The 17,041-nt window shown below is 48.5% G+C and overlaps 1 protein-coding gene across 6 annotated transcripts in view; it reads left to right on the top strand.

The window, feature by feature from the left end:
- PKNOX1 (PBX/knotted 1 homeobox 1) overlaps positions 1-16,733 on the top strand; it is a 44,391-nt gene extending 27,658 nt beyond the window's left edge. For 5 of the 6 annotated variants that reach the window (XM_086336229.1, XM_086336448.1, XM_086336290.1 and 2 more), the window contains 7 exons: positions 337-507; positions 4,045-4,144; positions 5,134-5,231; positions 6,536-6,664; positions 10,583-10,659; positions 12,735-12,907; positions 13,633-16,733. In XM_086336229.1, the coding sequence (XP_086192355.1) occupies positions 337-507; positions 4,045-4,144; positions 5,134-5,231; positions 6,536-6,664; positions 10,583-10,659; positions 12,735-12,907; positions 13,633-13,844 (960 nt within the window). In that variant the 3' untranslated portion in view covers positions 13,845-16,733. The remainder of the gene's footprint in view (positions 1-336; positions 508-4,044; positions 4,145-5,133; positions 5,232-6,535; positions 6,665-10,582; positions 10,660-12,734; positions 12,908-13,632) is intronic. The other variant, XM_086336623.1, reaches the window with a different exon arrangement.
- The last annotated feature ends 308 nt before the right edge of the window (positions 16,734-17,041 follow it).

Raw genomic sequence — 17,041 nt, 5'->3', positions numbered from 1 at the left:
AAGCAGAGTTGGTAAGTTGAACTTCTTCAAAATTAAGAAGCGCCTGGGAGGTGGGCACAGGTTCCTCCTCGTTTACAGATGAAGGAACAGGAGCAGACTGAGGGTGAGTCACCAAGGGGACCGAGGTTGAGCCCGGCAGCTCCCAGCCTGCGCCTGCTGTCTCCCCTACTACGCTGAGCCTGACACCAAGCCGCGGGGCAGCTCTGATGTCTTCCTCTTCCTGGTCCTGGCAGCCCAGGCGGCCGTGTCTGTACAGGAGACTTGTGTGGTGATGATGGCCGCTTACCCTCGTGCTCCCTGGTTCTTGTCTGAAAGTTTCGATTTTCTTGCCTCTAGATGGTAAAAGCCATCCAGGTTCTGCGTATTCATCTTCTTGAGCTGGAAAAGGTTAATGAACTCTGCAAAGATTTCTGCAGTCGCTATATTGCTTGTCTAAAAACGAAGATGAACAGCGAGACTCTCCTGAGTGGGGAACCCGGCAGCCCATACTCCCCCGTCCAGTCCCAGGTATTTACGTCAGGGCTGCACGCCTGTTGGGGCACTGCGGTGTTGGCAGGGGTGAAGCATATCCAAGGCCACTAGCCCTGTCAAGATCGGGGTGGGTGGGGGCTGTACTTGGCTATCCTGCTCTGAGGAGCCCCCAGGTCTCCAAACATGGCCTGTGCTGGGAACACACACGGCCCCTCAGGCCAGAGAGACCTCCCGCCTGGGCTCCACGCCGTGAACCAAGTGGGCCTGACTGCGTCCTACCCCAGAGCCCAAGGTGGAGCACCAGTCATTTCTTTGTTTCTCTTTTTGTAAATGAATGTATTAAATTGTGGTAAAGCACACAACACAGAATTGACCACCTTGACCATTTTAGAGTGCACAGCTCGGGCATTAGGCAGCCTCACAGGGTTCTGCAGCCATCCTCACCATCATCTCCAGAACGTGCCATCTTCCCAGCCTGAAGCCCCGTCCCCGTGAAACTGACCCCTCACCCTCCCCTCCCAGCCTGAAGCCCCGTCCCCTCCCAGCCTGAAGCCCCGTCCCCGTGAAACTGACTCCTCGCCGTCCCTGCCCAGCCTGAAGCCCCGTCCCCGTGAAGCTGACCCCTCGCCCTCCCCGCCCGCAGCCCCTGGCCCCTCCATCCTGCTTTATGTCTCCAGGAACTTGAATGATCTAGGTGCCTTGTGTGGGGGCAGTCATGACGCGTGTTTCCTTCTGTGTATTTTACTTACCATAATGTCCTCTAGAGTTCATCCACGTTGAGGCACTGTTGTATTTAGTCACTGAAAGGGTGTGCTAACATTTCATTGTGGTTGTCTTTCGCATTAACCATCAGGGAGACAACAGCCATCTTTTCATATGCTGATTTCCATCTGTGTATCCTCTTTGGTAGAATGTCTACTCACGTCTTTTGCCTATTTTCCAATTGGATTTTTTAAAAATTGTTCACCTTTGAACGTTCTAGATCCAAGTCCTTCATTAGATATATTGTTTGCCAATATTTTCTCCAAGTCTGTAGCTTATCTTGCATCCTTTTAATAGGGTCTTTTGCAGAGCAAGCCTTTTAAATTTTGATAAAGTCCTATTTATCGAATCTCCTTTTATGAGTCACACTTTCAGTGCCAAGTCTAAAAACTCTTTGTCTAACCCTAGATTCCAAAGATTTTTTTCTCTTACTTTTTTTTTACTAAAAATTTTATATTTTACATTTAAACCTGTGACCCATTTTGAGGTCTGTTTTTATGCCGATGTTTGTCCATTCACTCCAGCGCCATTTGTTGAAAAGGCTGTACTTACTCCATGGAATTACCTGTGCATTATTGTCAAAACTTAGTCGGGTATATTAGTAGGGCCCATTTCTGTGTTCTCTGTTGTGTGTATCTAGACTGTCTAGTCTTGATTCCTGCTGCTATATGTGTCTCAAAACTGGGTAGGTCGATTTCTCCTAGTTTATTCTTTCTCAAAATTATTTTTGGTATTCTAGTTCCTTTGCCTTTCCGTACAAATTTTATAATTGTTGTTGTTCAATTGTTAAGTCGTGTCTGACTCTTTTCAACTCCATGGACTGCAGTATTCCAGGCTTCCCTGTTCTTCACTATCTCCTGGGGTTTGCTCAGACTCATGTCCATTGAATCAATGATGCCATCCAACCACCCCAGCCTCTGTCGCCCCCTTCTCCTCCTACCCTCAGTATTTCCCAACATCAGGGTCCTTTCTAGTTAGTTGACTCTTCCCATCAGGTGGCCAAAGTGTTGAAGCTTCAGCTTTAGTATCAGACCTTCCAGTGAGTGTTCAGGGTTGATTTCCTTTAAGATTGACTGGTTTGATCTCCTTGCAGTCCAAGGGACTCTCAAGAGTCCTCTCCAACACCACAGTTCAAAAGCTTCAGTTCTTCAGTGTTCAGGTTTCTTTATGGTCCAACTCTCACATCCATACATGACTACTGGAAAAACCATAGCTTTGACTAGACAGAGCAAGTGTCTTTTAATTTTGTGGCTGTGGTCACCATCTGCAGTGATTTTGGAGCCCAGGAAAAGTCTGTCACTGCTTCCATTTTTCCCCCTTCTATTTGCCATTAAGTGATGGGACAGGAAGCCATGATCTTAGTTTTAGTTATCTTTTTTGGTACAGTCTGGCTAACTTTGGTATCAAATGAATTGGAGAGTATTCCCTCCTCTTCTGTTTTCTGGAAGAGATGTAGAACTGGTGTTAATTCTTCTTTAAATGCTTGACAGAATTCTCCAGTGACACTACCTAGACCTGGAGATTTCTTTTTGGGGAGTTTTAAAATTACTAATTCAGTTTCATTAGTTATAGGGCTATTCAGATTATCTGTTTCATGCTGCACTTTGCACTTTGCAGATGTCAAATTTATGTGTGTTGAGTTGTTTACAGTAGTATTCCTTTTTCATCTTTTGATGTCTTTAGGGTCTTTTTAGGCCCTGTTTCATTCCCAATATTGGTAATTTGTTTTTTCTGTCTCTCTCTTTTTTTTTTCTGTCAGTCTTACTAGGGATTTGTCAGTGTATTGATCTTTGCAAAGAACCAGCTCTTATCTCTGCTTTGTCTGTTTTTCTATTTTCAATTTCATTGTTTCTGTTTTCATCTTTATTGTTTCCTTCCTTCTGCTTGCTTTGGTCTCATTTGGCTCCTCTTTTTCTGTGTTCCTGATGTGGGAGCTTAGATGACTGACTTAGATGGCTTTATATTTATGTAGCAAACTTGATGTAGACTGACCAGAGCTTTTATGTTCAAATCGATGCGATGGCACACAGAGGAATTATCTCTGAAGGATATCCACATAGGCTGTTCAACCCCTCAAATGTCTGGGTGCCTTCTCTGTGCCAAACCAGTGCTGGAAGCCAGGTGCAAAGAGCCTGTCCTCTGTCAACTCCCAGGGAAGCCATCACAGAAAATGGATAAATTAGCCCATTTGGATCTGACTTCAGATGAGTAGATCCTCCAGTGTGGTGTTACAGATATTTGCATGGCTCTTGCAGTCGGCCAGGTGCAGACCCAGCACCCCACACACCTGAACCCTGGGGGCTCTGATGTGCTCTGCGCAGTGGGAAGGGCAGGTACAGACTCTGCTGCCCCAGGGTGCGCCCCCACCCTCCACCCCCTGCCACAGCCCCAGCCTGTGGCATCGTCTTCTGAATAGTTCATCTTGTCCAGGAGGCTTTGATTCTTGGAAAACTCTGAGCTAAGTTGAATGGAAAAGGTGTGTCATGAGATCAGGTAATTTTTGTCTTCCTAATTATATCTCCAGGGCCATAGGATGTATTTAGTATGCTGATGAGGTGAAAGATAATCTTTGGAAGCTAAATTGAAAGTCCTGTCTCAGTATTGATCATCATATTTAACAGTCAGTTTTGCATCTCTTGGTTTCCAGATACGGATGTAGCACTTGCCTTGTGAAGACTTGTCATCTGATGATGCTCTTTGCTCGAGCATCTTTCCCTTATTAATGATGCCTTTATGCCACTTGCTGTGAAGTGTTAACCATAGGTTTTCTGATTTCTGATAACCTCTTCACTGTGTGTTTCTGACTTGCAGCAGATTCAAAGTGCCATCACAGGCACTCTTAGCCCCCAAGGAATCGTGGTGCCAGCATCCGCTTTGCAGCAGGGGAATGTCACCATGGCAACAGTGGCAGGTATGATGATAGAGAAAGAGACACTTTCCTTGAGCTTTTGCAGAAGAAAGTCCTTCATATTAGAATGAAGCAGCACATAACCAAGGTTTCTAATTAATGCCAGTTCCCAGTACAGGACCACCAGCATCTCTATCTCTTTGAATGTCTGGTTCTTGTTAATTCTCAGTAACAAATATATTATGCAAACTGTGTTTCCCTGTCAAAAAATATGGGAAGGAAAGGTTTTATGTAGAAGTTGAAAATACATAGCAAAACCACCTGAAATTTTTAAATAGCACAGTTTTCAGTTGTCCTCCTAGCAGCACCTGGAAAATCTTAAGTTGTTGAGTTTTCCAAATTTGCTGGCATATTGAGTGCAACACTTTCATGGCATCATCTTTTAGGATTTATCTTTTAGGAAATATCTCAGCTGGAATTCCATAAGTCGTATTATTAATTGATGACAAGGAGTGAAAATGCAGTCTTAATGTTGGGATTACCTGTTCTTGATACACCAAGGAACTGTAGACTCTGTCCTCCTTCCTGTGATGGTTTTTAGTAGACGTTGCACATCAGAACCATCATGAAAAGGGCAAGCGCGCTGAAGGAGGGAGTGAAATTGATGCTGAACCCCCCACATAATCGCACAAAAGGAAACCTCCCCAGGAAGATGAAAGCACACTGGATGAAAGAAACAACTAGAGTAAAAAGAAATGTGATCTCAGACCTTTGCTTGAGTCCTTTAAGACGTGCCAGGAAATAGAGGCAAGCCAAGGAAGGGGCTCACGGACTCCCCACCTCCCCCAGCCACCCCCCACACTGTCTCATGAGGAGCCCTGGCTGCCCTCCGCCCCACCCTGGAAGTGACAGGTCCACTAGCAAGGTGCTGGTGACTGTCTGAAATGATTTTCAAAGCCCGTAAGCTACGACTTTATTCTTCTATGAGTACGTTGAGGCATGGTGTTCACTGTTGAGGCTTGGGGTGATTTAACTTCTCTTGTCCTTTCCAGGGGGTACAGTCTATCAGCCTGTCACAGTTGTCACTCCCCAAGGCCAAGTGGTGACACAGGCATTGTCGCCTGGCACCATCCGGATCCAGAACTCCCAGGTGCGTGGAAGGGGCTGGGCGGGGTGCGGGTGAGTGCGTGTTCACAGTGCAGGGGGCGGGTGGGGCGCGTGTTCCCAGTGTGGGGGCACAGGTGGAGCTGGGCTCAAGCTCTGCCCTCTGCGTGAAGGTCACTGTCCCAGACCTGCTTCCTCAGGTACTTCCCAGTTAATCTGAATGTCCATGTTGCCTGTCTTTTTCACTTTTCATCTGCCTTATTGTTGCAAAGTTCAGAGAAGCATAAGGAGGAAAAGGTCGCCCAGGACCCCTCCCCACCACGTGGGCTGTGCAGCTGTCTCCACTGCTGGAGATTGGAGGCTGTGTAGACGCATCCTTCCCAGACCCCTGGAGGTTCACGGCAGACTGCAGGCTTCTAGCTAAGGGTGTGGGGCTGGGCTTGCAGTAGTGACGGTGCTAAAATGCTGTGGTGTGCCCACCTTGAAGTCCTCCCGCCCTCTCTGTGCCTTTGTGGTGAAATAAGGCCAGTCTCCTTTCTATTCTAGACACACACGCAGTTGTTCCCCGCCCCCCCCCCCAACTTTGCTGGGTTTACATCAGAAGCAGTGTTTCTGTTATCAGTACTTATTTCAGACCATTGTTTACATTAGTTCTCTTTGGCCTGCATGGATGTCTTCTACATCCTTATTGGCCACTTTGAGGCCCAGCCCTAGGCATGTCAACGTTTTCCTAACTCAGAAGCAGGTATGAGAAGGCCTGGGCAAGGGGCCTGCTGGGCCCACGGGCCCACGACACGAGTGGCTGCCCAGGCCCAGCAGTGGGGAGGGTGGGGCTAGGCCCCTAGAGCCCTTCCTCCACCGCCCCGCCACGAGCCTGCTTTCCCTGAAGCTTTCCATTTACAGCGGCTCTGAACATAGAGCTGGCTTGCAGAGCATTTCCTAGCATCATAGCGAAGAATTAGAGGAAGCGCACTCTTAAATCACGTGCTTATTTGTTTTGTAGAGGTTCATTCGTGCTGTCAATTAAGGGAGAATATGAATTTTCCTCTGGTTTACAGAGCAGACGTGCAGAGTGTGGGTTGGGTCAGTGGAGCCCCTTCTAACATGCAGCATGGCTGACGAGCGAACCCCCTCTGCCCTAGTCCTGGCCAGCCCCACAGGCCCTCCCCCGCCCTTGTCCCCTCCCTGCCATGTCCCGGGTGTCTGCCACTTCCAGGGCATCAGGGCTAGGAGCAGAGAAACAAGCCCCGTGGGGTTTCTCACAGAAGAGTAAATAGAGTTGACGGGGGCCCTGGTGGGGTGTGCTGAGATTAACTATGCTGTCTAACGTTATTTTCAATTGTTTAAAAGCTTCAGTTACAGTTAAACCAAGATCTCAGCATCTTGCATCAAGATGACGGCTCATCTAAGAACAAGAGGGGGGTCCTGCCGAAGCACGCCACCAACGTGATGCGGTCCTGGCTCTTTCAGCACATTGGGGTGAGAACAGATGTGACTGCCCCGTTAGCACAGCTTCGAGATGCTTTCTTTCTGCTTATTGTCTAGGAAACATTGACTTACATGGGCTGGTAGGCCAGGTTGTAAGAATCGGTGTTTTACTGACTGCCCATAGTGCATAGACCATGAGACAGAAGTGGGGCTACCCAGAATTGGAGGAAAGGCTTCAGGAAACGGAAATCAACCAGGGATACCACTAGTGAGAGGGAATCCCTGAGTTCAGCCGACATTAACAGTGCCTGAGCCTGAGAGAACTGCCTGGGGAACGTACCTGGGGGAGGGGAGGCTGATTAGAGAAGCGGGCAGAGAAATGGTGCTCTCAGGCAAAACCTTGCAAAATAGTTATGTTTTATGTATGTTATGGGCTTCCCTGGTGGCTCAGACTGTAAAGAATGCCTGCAATGTGGGAGACCCAGGTTCGATCCCTGGATTAGGAAGATCCGCTGGAGAAGAAAATGGCAACCCACTCCAGTATTCCTGACTGGAGAATTCCATGGGCAGAGTTACAGTCCATGGGGGTCACAAAGAGTCAGACACGACTGAGCAATTAACACTTTCAACACTTTATGTATGTTGGATTTGAAAGGGAGGTGGGGAGTTGAGCTTGTGGGCAGAGTGATTGGCAGATGGGCTATTGACTGTGAAGCAGAGCTTGGTCTGTTGATTTCACAGGAAGACTCGCTCATGACCCACCCAAGCTGCAGTCCTCACACCCCTGACTCAGGAGAGGGGGTGACCCTGAGTAGTTTTCAGGGATGACAGTGGTCTAGCTGCTGGGTCGGGAAGGACAGGCTGACCTTTGGGGGGTGGGGGTAGGTTGAAGGGGGTGGGGGTAGGAAAGTGCTCACCCACTAAGTTACAGCCTGTCCAGGTGGAGGAATGGGGCAGGGGGGCTTGTGGGCAGATGCGGAGGCTGCCTCTGGCATCCAGAGGGGCGGGAGGCCAGGAAGGCTGGCAGGAAGCCCCTCTCCACCAGGCATTTCCGTCCACGAGGTTTTCCTTCCAGGGTCCTGCCCAGGGCTGCTCCTGAGCTGAGCCGGTGGGCCCAGACCTGCCCCTCGGCATCACGACAGTCATCACCCCTGCAGCCGCATCCTCACTGCCCCCGCCTCCTTGCCTCTGCCCAGTGCGCCTTGGTGCCCTCAGGTCTCTACAGTCCCCCTCACCCCCCAGAGGTGCCCGCCGCCTGGGCTAAGGCCAAGGTTGTTCCTCGGCGTCTTCTTTGTCCTCCCTTGACTGGGAGCCCCAAGGCCAGCGCCCGATTGTCGCCTTGTGTCCCCCTGGGGCTTGGCCCTGGTCCCTGCTAAGCCTCTTTCCTCTGCCTGGGTCAGGCTCTGCGCCCTGGGCCCCGGTGGGAGGGCGCAGCTCACGCACTCGTGTGGAAGGAGAACACTGCTGTTTGCTGCAGTACAGCCTCATGGGGAAGTTGGTCTTAGAAAGAGTCAGAAGGAAATGGAGATTTCATGGCTGAGTGTCACAGTGATGTTCATTATAATAATGGGGAATGAGGTGGTGTGTGAATCAGGACCCATAGATTTGATGGAAGGTTGTGCAGCTAGTTAACACGGTGAATGAGGGCCCAAAGCACCAGAAGCTTAGGTACCTGGTGAGAAAGCAGATCGAATGTGTTTCTAATACACTGGTTATTAGAGCTGGTGAGTACGTCTGTAATGTAGTGATTGGACTATTACACACAGAATGGAATTGGGTTTTTTCCTATTGTTTCCTTTAATGTATTAATCATTTCTAAAATAGACCTTGCTCATAGGTTCATTTTAAAATGCCAGTGTAAACATTTTCTATGTCTTCTTTCCCTCATTGCCTGTAAATATTATCCTCCCTTTGTGGTTTTTCCTCACACTCTAGGCAGAAGTTGTTACTTTTTTTTTTTCCTGGTTTGTGTACTTGCTTCCTGTCACCTTTTTATTTTATGAGCTTTTTAGAGGACAAGAATGATATTTCTGTTTCCAGAAGCTCTCAGTTGGCTCCGTGTGTGCTCCTGTGGAATGAAAGTGAGTTACTATCAGTCAGTGTGAGGCATGGAGCGCTGCTGAGATGAATCTGCTGCTGTTCTGTTGTCCCCAGGATACACAGTTACTTTTCCAACACAGGATGCTCACTTAAGAACTGAAACACACTCCCACCTCCTTCTTTGTTGGCGCTGTCCACTCTCTGAGGTCCTGGTTGGTGGAAAATGAGGGACTTGAGTGCATGTAGGTTTTAGAGTAGGTGTCTCTCTGGTCCCCCATGCGGGCAATAGTCACCTCTGGACATGTTATTCCTGTAGATAGAAATTACCTTCCTTTGGTGCTTCTGTGAATTTTGATACAAGCATATCACACTTCTCAGATGTCGTGATTTTTGCGAGTTGAAGGTTTGTGGCAGCTCAGCGTGAATCAGATCTGTTGGTGCTGTTCCTGACAGCACGTGGTCCCTCTGTGTCTCTGGATCATGTTTTGGTCATTCTCGCAATATTTACTTCAAACTCTTTCATCGTTATTATATTTGTTATGGTGGTCTGTGCTCAATCATTTTTGATGTGACTGTTGTGAAAAGGCAACGGCACCCACTCCAGTACTCTTGCCTGGAAAATCCCATGGATGGAGGAGCCTGGTAGGCTGCAGTCCATGGGGTCGCTAAGAGTCGGACACAACTGAGCGACTTCACTTTCACTTTTTCACTTTCATGCATTGGAGAAGGAAATGGCAACCCACTCCAGTGTTCTTGCCTGGAGAATCCCAGGGACAAGGGAGCCTGGTGGGCTGATGTCTATGGGGTCGCACAGAGTCGGACATGACTGAAGTGACTTAGCAGTTGTGAAAAGATCATGACTCGCTGACGATTCACATGATGGTTAGTGATTTTTAGCAATAAAGTTTCTTCTAATTAAGGTGTGTACTTTTTTTTGGACAAAAATGCTTATTACACACTTACTGGACTACAGTATAGTGTAAACACAACTTACATACATTTTTGGAAGCAGAACAATTTGTGGCCCACTTTATCGCAATGCTCGATTTAATGAGGTAGTGTGGAACTGAACCTGCAGTATTTCCTAGGTGTGTCTGTATTTACTTCTGGTTTAATTCTGTTTTTTCTAAGTGACATATCTCAGTCATCCATGAAAGAAAGAGGAAATAGCAGACACCCCTTCCCCAGCCCCGAGCTGAGCTCTCTGCCGACAGCGCTCGTTAGCCTAGCAGACGCTGTTAGGTGACTGCAGTTTATCCCGGTCCACTTCATGCTCACAGTTCCCGTGACAGAACGTGTCACCTGGACGTGATGGCCCGGGGCAGTCTGTCCGGGCCTCTTCCTGCCGCCTCCTGTTCCACCAGCCCAGGATGGGGAGGGTGTGCCCTGCCCTGCTTGGGTTCCTCGTCTGTGAGTGTGCAGAATCAGTGGATTCCTATGTAGGATGTACACAGGTGATCACATTATCTGTTGTGCTGTGGGTCAGAACACAGCCATTTATCTGCTTTAAATGGATACAGTTTATGGTTCTGAAATGACAGCTGTGAAGCTGATAGAAGAACCGCAGGTTGTATCGGGGGCTTAGAACAGCACCTGGCAGAGCCCCCGGAGTCCCTCTACTTCCAGTGCTCTTACCTTCATCTCTTACCTTCCCCGCGGCCTTTGAGCCAGACTCCCGTCTGGACGACAGCTCTGCCTGGGCTTCCACCAGCTGTGCAGGCCCTGTGTTCTTGGGCAGCTGGGAAAAAGGCTTCATTCTGTTTTAGGCATTTCTGGAAACAAATATAAGACTAAAGTTAAGTTTTAGCTAAAAGCACTGTTCATACCAGTTTTTACTAACAATTATTTGTGTGCTTCTGTTTCACCAGGATGGTCTTGAATTCCTTTTTAAACACTAAAGTTCACGGTGACACTCCTTTTTATTTTCAGCATCCATACCCGACAGAAGATGAGAAAAAACAGATTGCTGCTCAGACAAACTTGACACTACTCCAAGTTAACAACTGGTAAGACGCGCCCACTTTCTGAGACTCTGCTGTCAACAGCACACCTGGAAATCCTGACACCAGTGAATAGTACAGTCTGGGTGAATTACACAAGCATTCCTCTGTTATCAGAGTCTGGGATTGGCAGCAGGACACTTAAGCATAAATCGCACACACTTTCACCTAAGTTTTGTGACCGATGCCCAAGGACTTTTCACTATGATGTATTCGCTCAATCAGAAACGCGTTTCTCCAGGGCCTCCCCCGACCCCCCTTAAACCGTGATGTTTTGTGGACGAGTTTCCATGGGCCATGAACAGCCGAGGTGAGTTCACCTGATCACTGGTAGCCCCCACCCCCCGCTTTTGAGACCCTGTATCCTTTGTTCAGCAGTGATGTGGGGAGGCAGCCCCCGAGCTGGCTGGCCACAGTGGCCCTGTCCCAGCAGGCCTAAGGGGTCCTGAGAAGGAAACGTGTACTTTCTACAGGAAGCACCCTGTTGTGGCTCTGGCGTCACGCGTCACTGTGGACGCTTGGATCCTGACCGCTTCCCCTTAAATTAGAGGCACTGATGTCACTAAGTGGCGGTGGGCTCTGAACGTGCGCTTGCATTGCGCTTTTAGTCGTTGGCCTCTTTTTTTACTATTTTACTCATCAGTCAGACGTAGGAAATGATTTCAGCTTAATAGCATTGGCATGCGTAAAAGAAGACACAGCTTCTACCACTTATTAACATTGCTGTATTTTCATTTTAACTGTTAAAATTTAAATTTGAAGATCAGGTAGATTCCAGTGTAAACAATAAAAATTTTCCATTTTGCGCAGTTATACATGCGGGAGGTATGCTTTGGCACTGTATTAAGTACTTCTCCTATCTTGCCTTTGAGCTATTATTTTTGACTTAAGTGGCAACTATAAACCATGGTGTTGGATTATTTCCTGTTGGATCTTTTAAACAGAGCATTAACAAGAGTTGAAAGGCTTTGAGTGTTTCGTTGCTGTGAGTTTTGAGTCTTTCTCTGTCACAGTCTCCGCTGTCTTCATGGCATCCCATTTAGAAACTGTGTTTTGGTTCAGTGACTGACGGATGGGTGACGGACAGAGGACAGAGCGATGTCTCTGGATGTGCTGATGGTTGGCGGCTTGTCAGCCTCTTCACCTGTGGGCCCCTGCTGTTCCTAACTTGCTCCTCTGTGCTGTTAACAGAATTGTCTTTTCTAGAAGTTTTGACCTCAGCTTTTCATTTTAAAATTAATAACAATTTGATACATGTCTTTTATAAATTCTAAAATTTCTAAAGTCTTCTAGTGGCTATTTTTTACCTTTTATGACTTTCCTTTTATATTTGCAAAAATTGTGTTTTGGAGTGAATTTGGACACACCCATCATTAGCTCACGCCTGTGCCTTGTAGAAGCTTTGACGGAGAAGGACGGACAGACGTAGAGATGGCAGCAGGCTTCTCTCCCAGGTCATGCTGGGGTCTGTGGTGTGCTGAGGGGCTGTTGTGACCCTTCAGTCCGGCTCACACTCAGCCGCAGGGACCAGCGACAGTCTCTGAACGGAGCTCTGTAGTGTCAGCCTGTTCATATCTATTATTAGAATATGTCCTTGGGCAATTGGAGATTTTTTGAATCTTAGTATTTCACAATTAGACAGCCTCCGAGCCGGACATCTGTCCACACTCAGGGCCTAACAGGGTGGGCGCTCGGAGATGCACCGCCTGCGGGCCTCGGGTCGGAGGCTGCAGGGTGCCTGGTTCTGCTGCTCTACCCTGCCACTTCCTTAGAGAAGGGCATGTCACATCCACAGTTTGAACAGCATCCTCTGTGTCATCGTGAATACCCAGTTCACAGAGGTGGATAAATCAGAGTGGAGAAAAGACGCTGTGGGGCAGTCTGTCTTTATTCAAGTGAATTACTCTAAAAACAGCCCTACTCTCTGGAAGTTTAGATGAGATGCTTGGCGTTACTCTTAAGCACTTCTTACAGCAGGGAATACGTGGTCACATTCATGTGGTTTGTGAAGCACCTGGCCTGTCATTGAGGCCACAGGGCCTTGGAAAGGCCATTTTGACATGAGTATTTCCTTCACGCAGGTTCATCAACGCAAGAAGACGAATCCTACAGCCGATGTTGGATTCTAGTTGCTCAGAAACTCCAAAAACAAAGAAAAAGACTGCTCAGAACAGACCCGTCCAGAGGTTTTGGCCTGACTCCATTGCCTCGGGAGCGGCACAGCCAGCTGCCAGTGAGCTGACTGTGTCTGAAGGTGGGCACCGGGCTGGGCGACCCTGTCCTGCAGGTGCGGGTGAGGCGGTAAACCAGGGGCAAGCAGCAGTCTTGCTGCATCTGACCGTGGGGACAGTGCTGGTCCAGGTGCCCGTCAGCAGTGCAGGTGTGCCCAGGAGAGCGGAGTGCGCGGCCAGACGCCCAAGGCCGCTCCTGTCTCTCTCTGCCCCTCCTGCTTCAGTGCAGGGTGTGTGTGTGTGTCATGCGCCCACTGCCTGGTATTTCACCCTGTGTCCCCCCAGGCTTCATCCAGCTGTGCGATTTCCTGGCGCAGAGCCTTCACGGCCTAGCATCTCTAGTCTGCGTCCCGCTCACGGGTACCTAGTGGTTCCCACTCCCCGCTGTTGGGCTGGAGCACAGGAGCATGTGTCTCGGGTGTCCACTTTCCCTCGCAGACTGGCCTGCCGTCCTCTGACCTCAGTCCCCCCACCCCTGCCTGTCCTCTGAGGCCTCTCCCCTGTGTCCTGGGTCCCTTCTCCTCTGTGTGACGCTTGCTTTCCACCCCAGGCGTCTGTCCCCTTTACCATCCTGACCCTCAGACCCTCTCTAAACAGAGAGCTTAGCTTTGCAGGGTCTGGGACGATCCTAGTAGAGACATTCCTTAAATCCCTGTGGATGGTCCCAGAAACACAGCCAGGGGAAGCCAGGCTGCGCAGCCCAGCGGGCTGAACCCCGATGGCACGGTGACGCCGCTTTGTGCCACAGGGGCCGTCGTGACCATCACCGCGCCCGTGAGCATGAACGTGGACAGCCTGCAGTCCCTGTCATCGGACGGGGCCACGCTGGCGGTGCAGCAGGTGATGATGGCCGAGCAGAGCGAGGACGACTCCGTGGACAGCACGGGGGACGGCGGGGCGGCACTGGCGCCCAGCCACCTGGGCGGGCTGGTCCTGGAGAACAGCGACTCCCTGCAGTAGGGCCCGGCCGCCGGCGCCCCTTTTTATAGTTTGCACAGCAAACATTTTACACAGTTTTATTTCTAATATGTTTTATATGTAGGCATAGAAGAGTGCACTTTTGTATTTCATAGTAAGCTTCCAGGGCGTCTTTGCCGGTGCAGCGACTTCTTTCAAGGTGTGTGTGCGTGTGTGTGCATGTGTGTGTGTGTGCGTGTGTGCGTGAGTTTTTAAGGAAATTCTTTAAAGGTTTAACGCTAAAAATGTGATGAATGACAAACACCTCCGCCCCCCCATGAGCCCCTGATTAGGTTAAGGACTAGTGCTTCCATTTTCTGAGCGATTACGCAGTTTTAATTTCGTTCTGTGGGTAAGGCAGGCCTCAGGGGGCTGGTTTACTTGTCAGCCCCGGGATTAGGAAGAAGCCTCTGCACCTGGAGACCGCCCGTGCGAGGCGGGTGACAGCACAATAAACCGCGTGTGACCTGTGGTGGATGTTTGGCGACTCAGATGTGGTTCCGTTCTCATGTTCCGTGAGCCTGTGTCATTTGCTATATATGAAAAGAAACTCCTATTTTTACCTTGCTGGAATTATTGGATAAAAAGCTATTTTTATAAATTCCGTATGAATTGGATTATGACTATGTCAAGGGTAAATTCTAGAGGAGAAACAGTACACACTTATTGACTGTCTCAATTTGGAATGTTCTGAATTGGCCAAATTTGATGAACCTGCCCCCAGTTAGCTAGTATTCTGGTTCTCTGCTCTCCCAGGGTATTAATTCACATTTTCTACTATAAAAGAAACATCTATTTAATGAAATTTTGATATCTTCAAATTTTAGTCAATATGTTGCTCAGATTGCAATTTACACTTTATCTAAACGTGCGTCTCAAGGTATTTGCTAAGTAGGGCTTAGCTAAGTTAAGTGGTAGCCGGTGGTCAGTTAAAAGCTTTTGCTGACTGTTTCCGTCTGATTTAAGTCTGACCACGGTTGAGTGGTGATGTGCCGTGTTAGCTGGGCGTTGTCTTAGGAGCTTTCGGTCAGCGTATGTTATGCATAGAACGTGTGTCATAAACTACTATAAAGTGTCCATCCTGTTGGCTCAGAGCAGGCAAAGAGCAGACCCTTGGCTTTGTTACACGATTAGTGCATGTCCACTGCAGGATGGACAGGAACCGGCAGGGCCTGGGGGTGGGGTGCCGGCGGCTCGTCATCACTCGGTCGGTGGTTCTTCCTCTGACTTGATCACATCACATCTGGATAACGGTGGGACTTCGGCTCCTGGTGACCAGATGGACCACAGAGCAGACTGGGTTTGTTTCTCTGGGTTTGGATTTGCATCTGCCAGTTTACTTTCAAGTGAGGCTTTTTCTCAGAGAGGAAGCAGGACCTGGTTTCACAGAAGACGTCTCTGCGTCACCATCAGTGGGACACCGGAAGCCCTGAAGGACAGTCTAATGGTCATCAGCTCCTGAAAAGCAGCGACAGTAGTTGGCTGTGGACCAAGGCTATCCAGAAGTGTTCTGAGCAAGTGCAGATTTTTTTTCTGGAACTGACTTTTTCTTCCCAAATTATTAATAATTAAAGTTAGTCATAGGAGAGTACTTCCTGGATAACTTAGAAGGAAGCAAGAAATACAGAGGAATTTCTTTTAAAATATTTCAGGAGATTTAAAAGAAAAACTTGACTCTCTTTTGGGGGAGAGAATAACATTTTTAAGCAGCTATTGTGTTCCTTTTAAACAATTTTATGTTTTAAGTCACATCTTTTAAACTATAGCAGTTTGAAAAATTGTTTTAAGTCCAACAAAGTTAGGATTTAAGACTAGACCCTGTGGAAGCTGGCCAGCCACCTTCTCCCTCCCTCGCCTCCCTCTGTCCCTCTGACCTCAGGTTCAGGTTGGTGGTCACTCCTGGTCAGTTTCCCCAAGCAGAAATCCTGTTCCCTGGAGCCGGGGTAGAGGGCTCGGGCTGCACAGGCTGCAGCAGCGTGGACATGGGGCCACATCAGGGCCATGTTGGGGTCTGGCAGTCGGTGCCTGGGGTCGCAGTCCCTGCTCCCTGCAGCTGGAGTCTGCATCCTGGTCGCTACATTCAGAGGACTAGGATAAAGATCATTCGAGAGGGGGCATTTCAAGCTCTTCCCATGAGTAACTAATGGGATCTTAACCCAACAGGCAGACTGTTTTGGTTCATAAGCCACTGTCTGGGGCATTGGTAGTTAGCTGGCACCTAATAAAGACCCATTTTCCAGCCCCTGGGATTTTAAGAGCATCTGTGAGAGCACAACCCTGCTGAGCTCTCATCTTAAAGGAATTTGCTCTTGTTAAATTCTTTTCCCTGAAGGATGGTTTTGACTGTGTCTTGCAACCCAGGTTGAACGTGTCGAGTTACCTGCTGTTCAGCTCTTGAGTGGGTAGCAGATAGCTGGGCCATGTCCAGCCACACTCCAGCTGCTGCAGTAATGCAGCTTTCGTGTTTTGATTCCAGAAATAAAACAGTGTAAGTGTTTGTCCAGCGTGCAATGTACGGTGGGCCACAGCCCCAGCTCGCTCGAAGACCACAGGGCCCTGATGCTGGAGCCGCCGTGGCCCGAGTCCCAGAGTCTTCTCCACATAACCTGCCCACGACCTGACCTGACTCTGACTGGGGCGATAAAGTGGGGGAGCACCTTTTCTTTTAGACAAGCTCAGACATCCCGGGAAAGTGAGAACGGCCCGCCTCTGGTAGTTAGGGACAGAAAAAAAACCCCGCCACCCTCCCCTAATTTAGTTCTGTCTGGTCTGTGAACTGACAATCTTTAAATGTGAATGCTGTAACAATGTTTTCTTGGATTGTTGTCTTTGAAAGGGATTTTTGTGAAGCAACTGATTTATCAAAGCAAAAAAATTAAAAACAGAAACATGCTTCATGGACGTTTTATTTTCTAAAACTCATGTCACCACAGATGCTTTTCCATTTTAAGGACATTCAACATTCAGATGTTGACATGTTTGCTGGTGACACTTGGGGTTTGTCGTGACCCCCACAGATTCTAAAAAATCAGGATTGCACCACCCTGGAGCACTCAGGCCCATTTGCATCTTCAAGAATGTTTTCTAAGTTTCTTGAGGTAGTCACTGGTTTTCCAGGAAAAAAAAAAATGGAAAGCTTCAGTTTGTTTTTTATTGTAGTTCACCGTAAATCTAATTATTCTGATAGTAATGAGAAGAAA

The sequence above is a fragment of the Bos grunniens genome, chromosome 1 (genome assembly GCF_055505025.1).
Source record: "Bos grunniens cultivar Pamir isolate PY7600 chromosome 1, Bosgru_T2T1.0, whole genome shotgun sequence".
Lineage (NCBI taxonomy): Eukaryota > Metazoa > Chordata > Mammalia > Artiodactyla > Bovidae > Bos > Bos grunniens.
The sequence above is the reverse complement of the archived record's forward strand: the minus strand, read 5'-3'. Positions and strand labels throughout refer to the sequence as shown.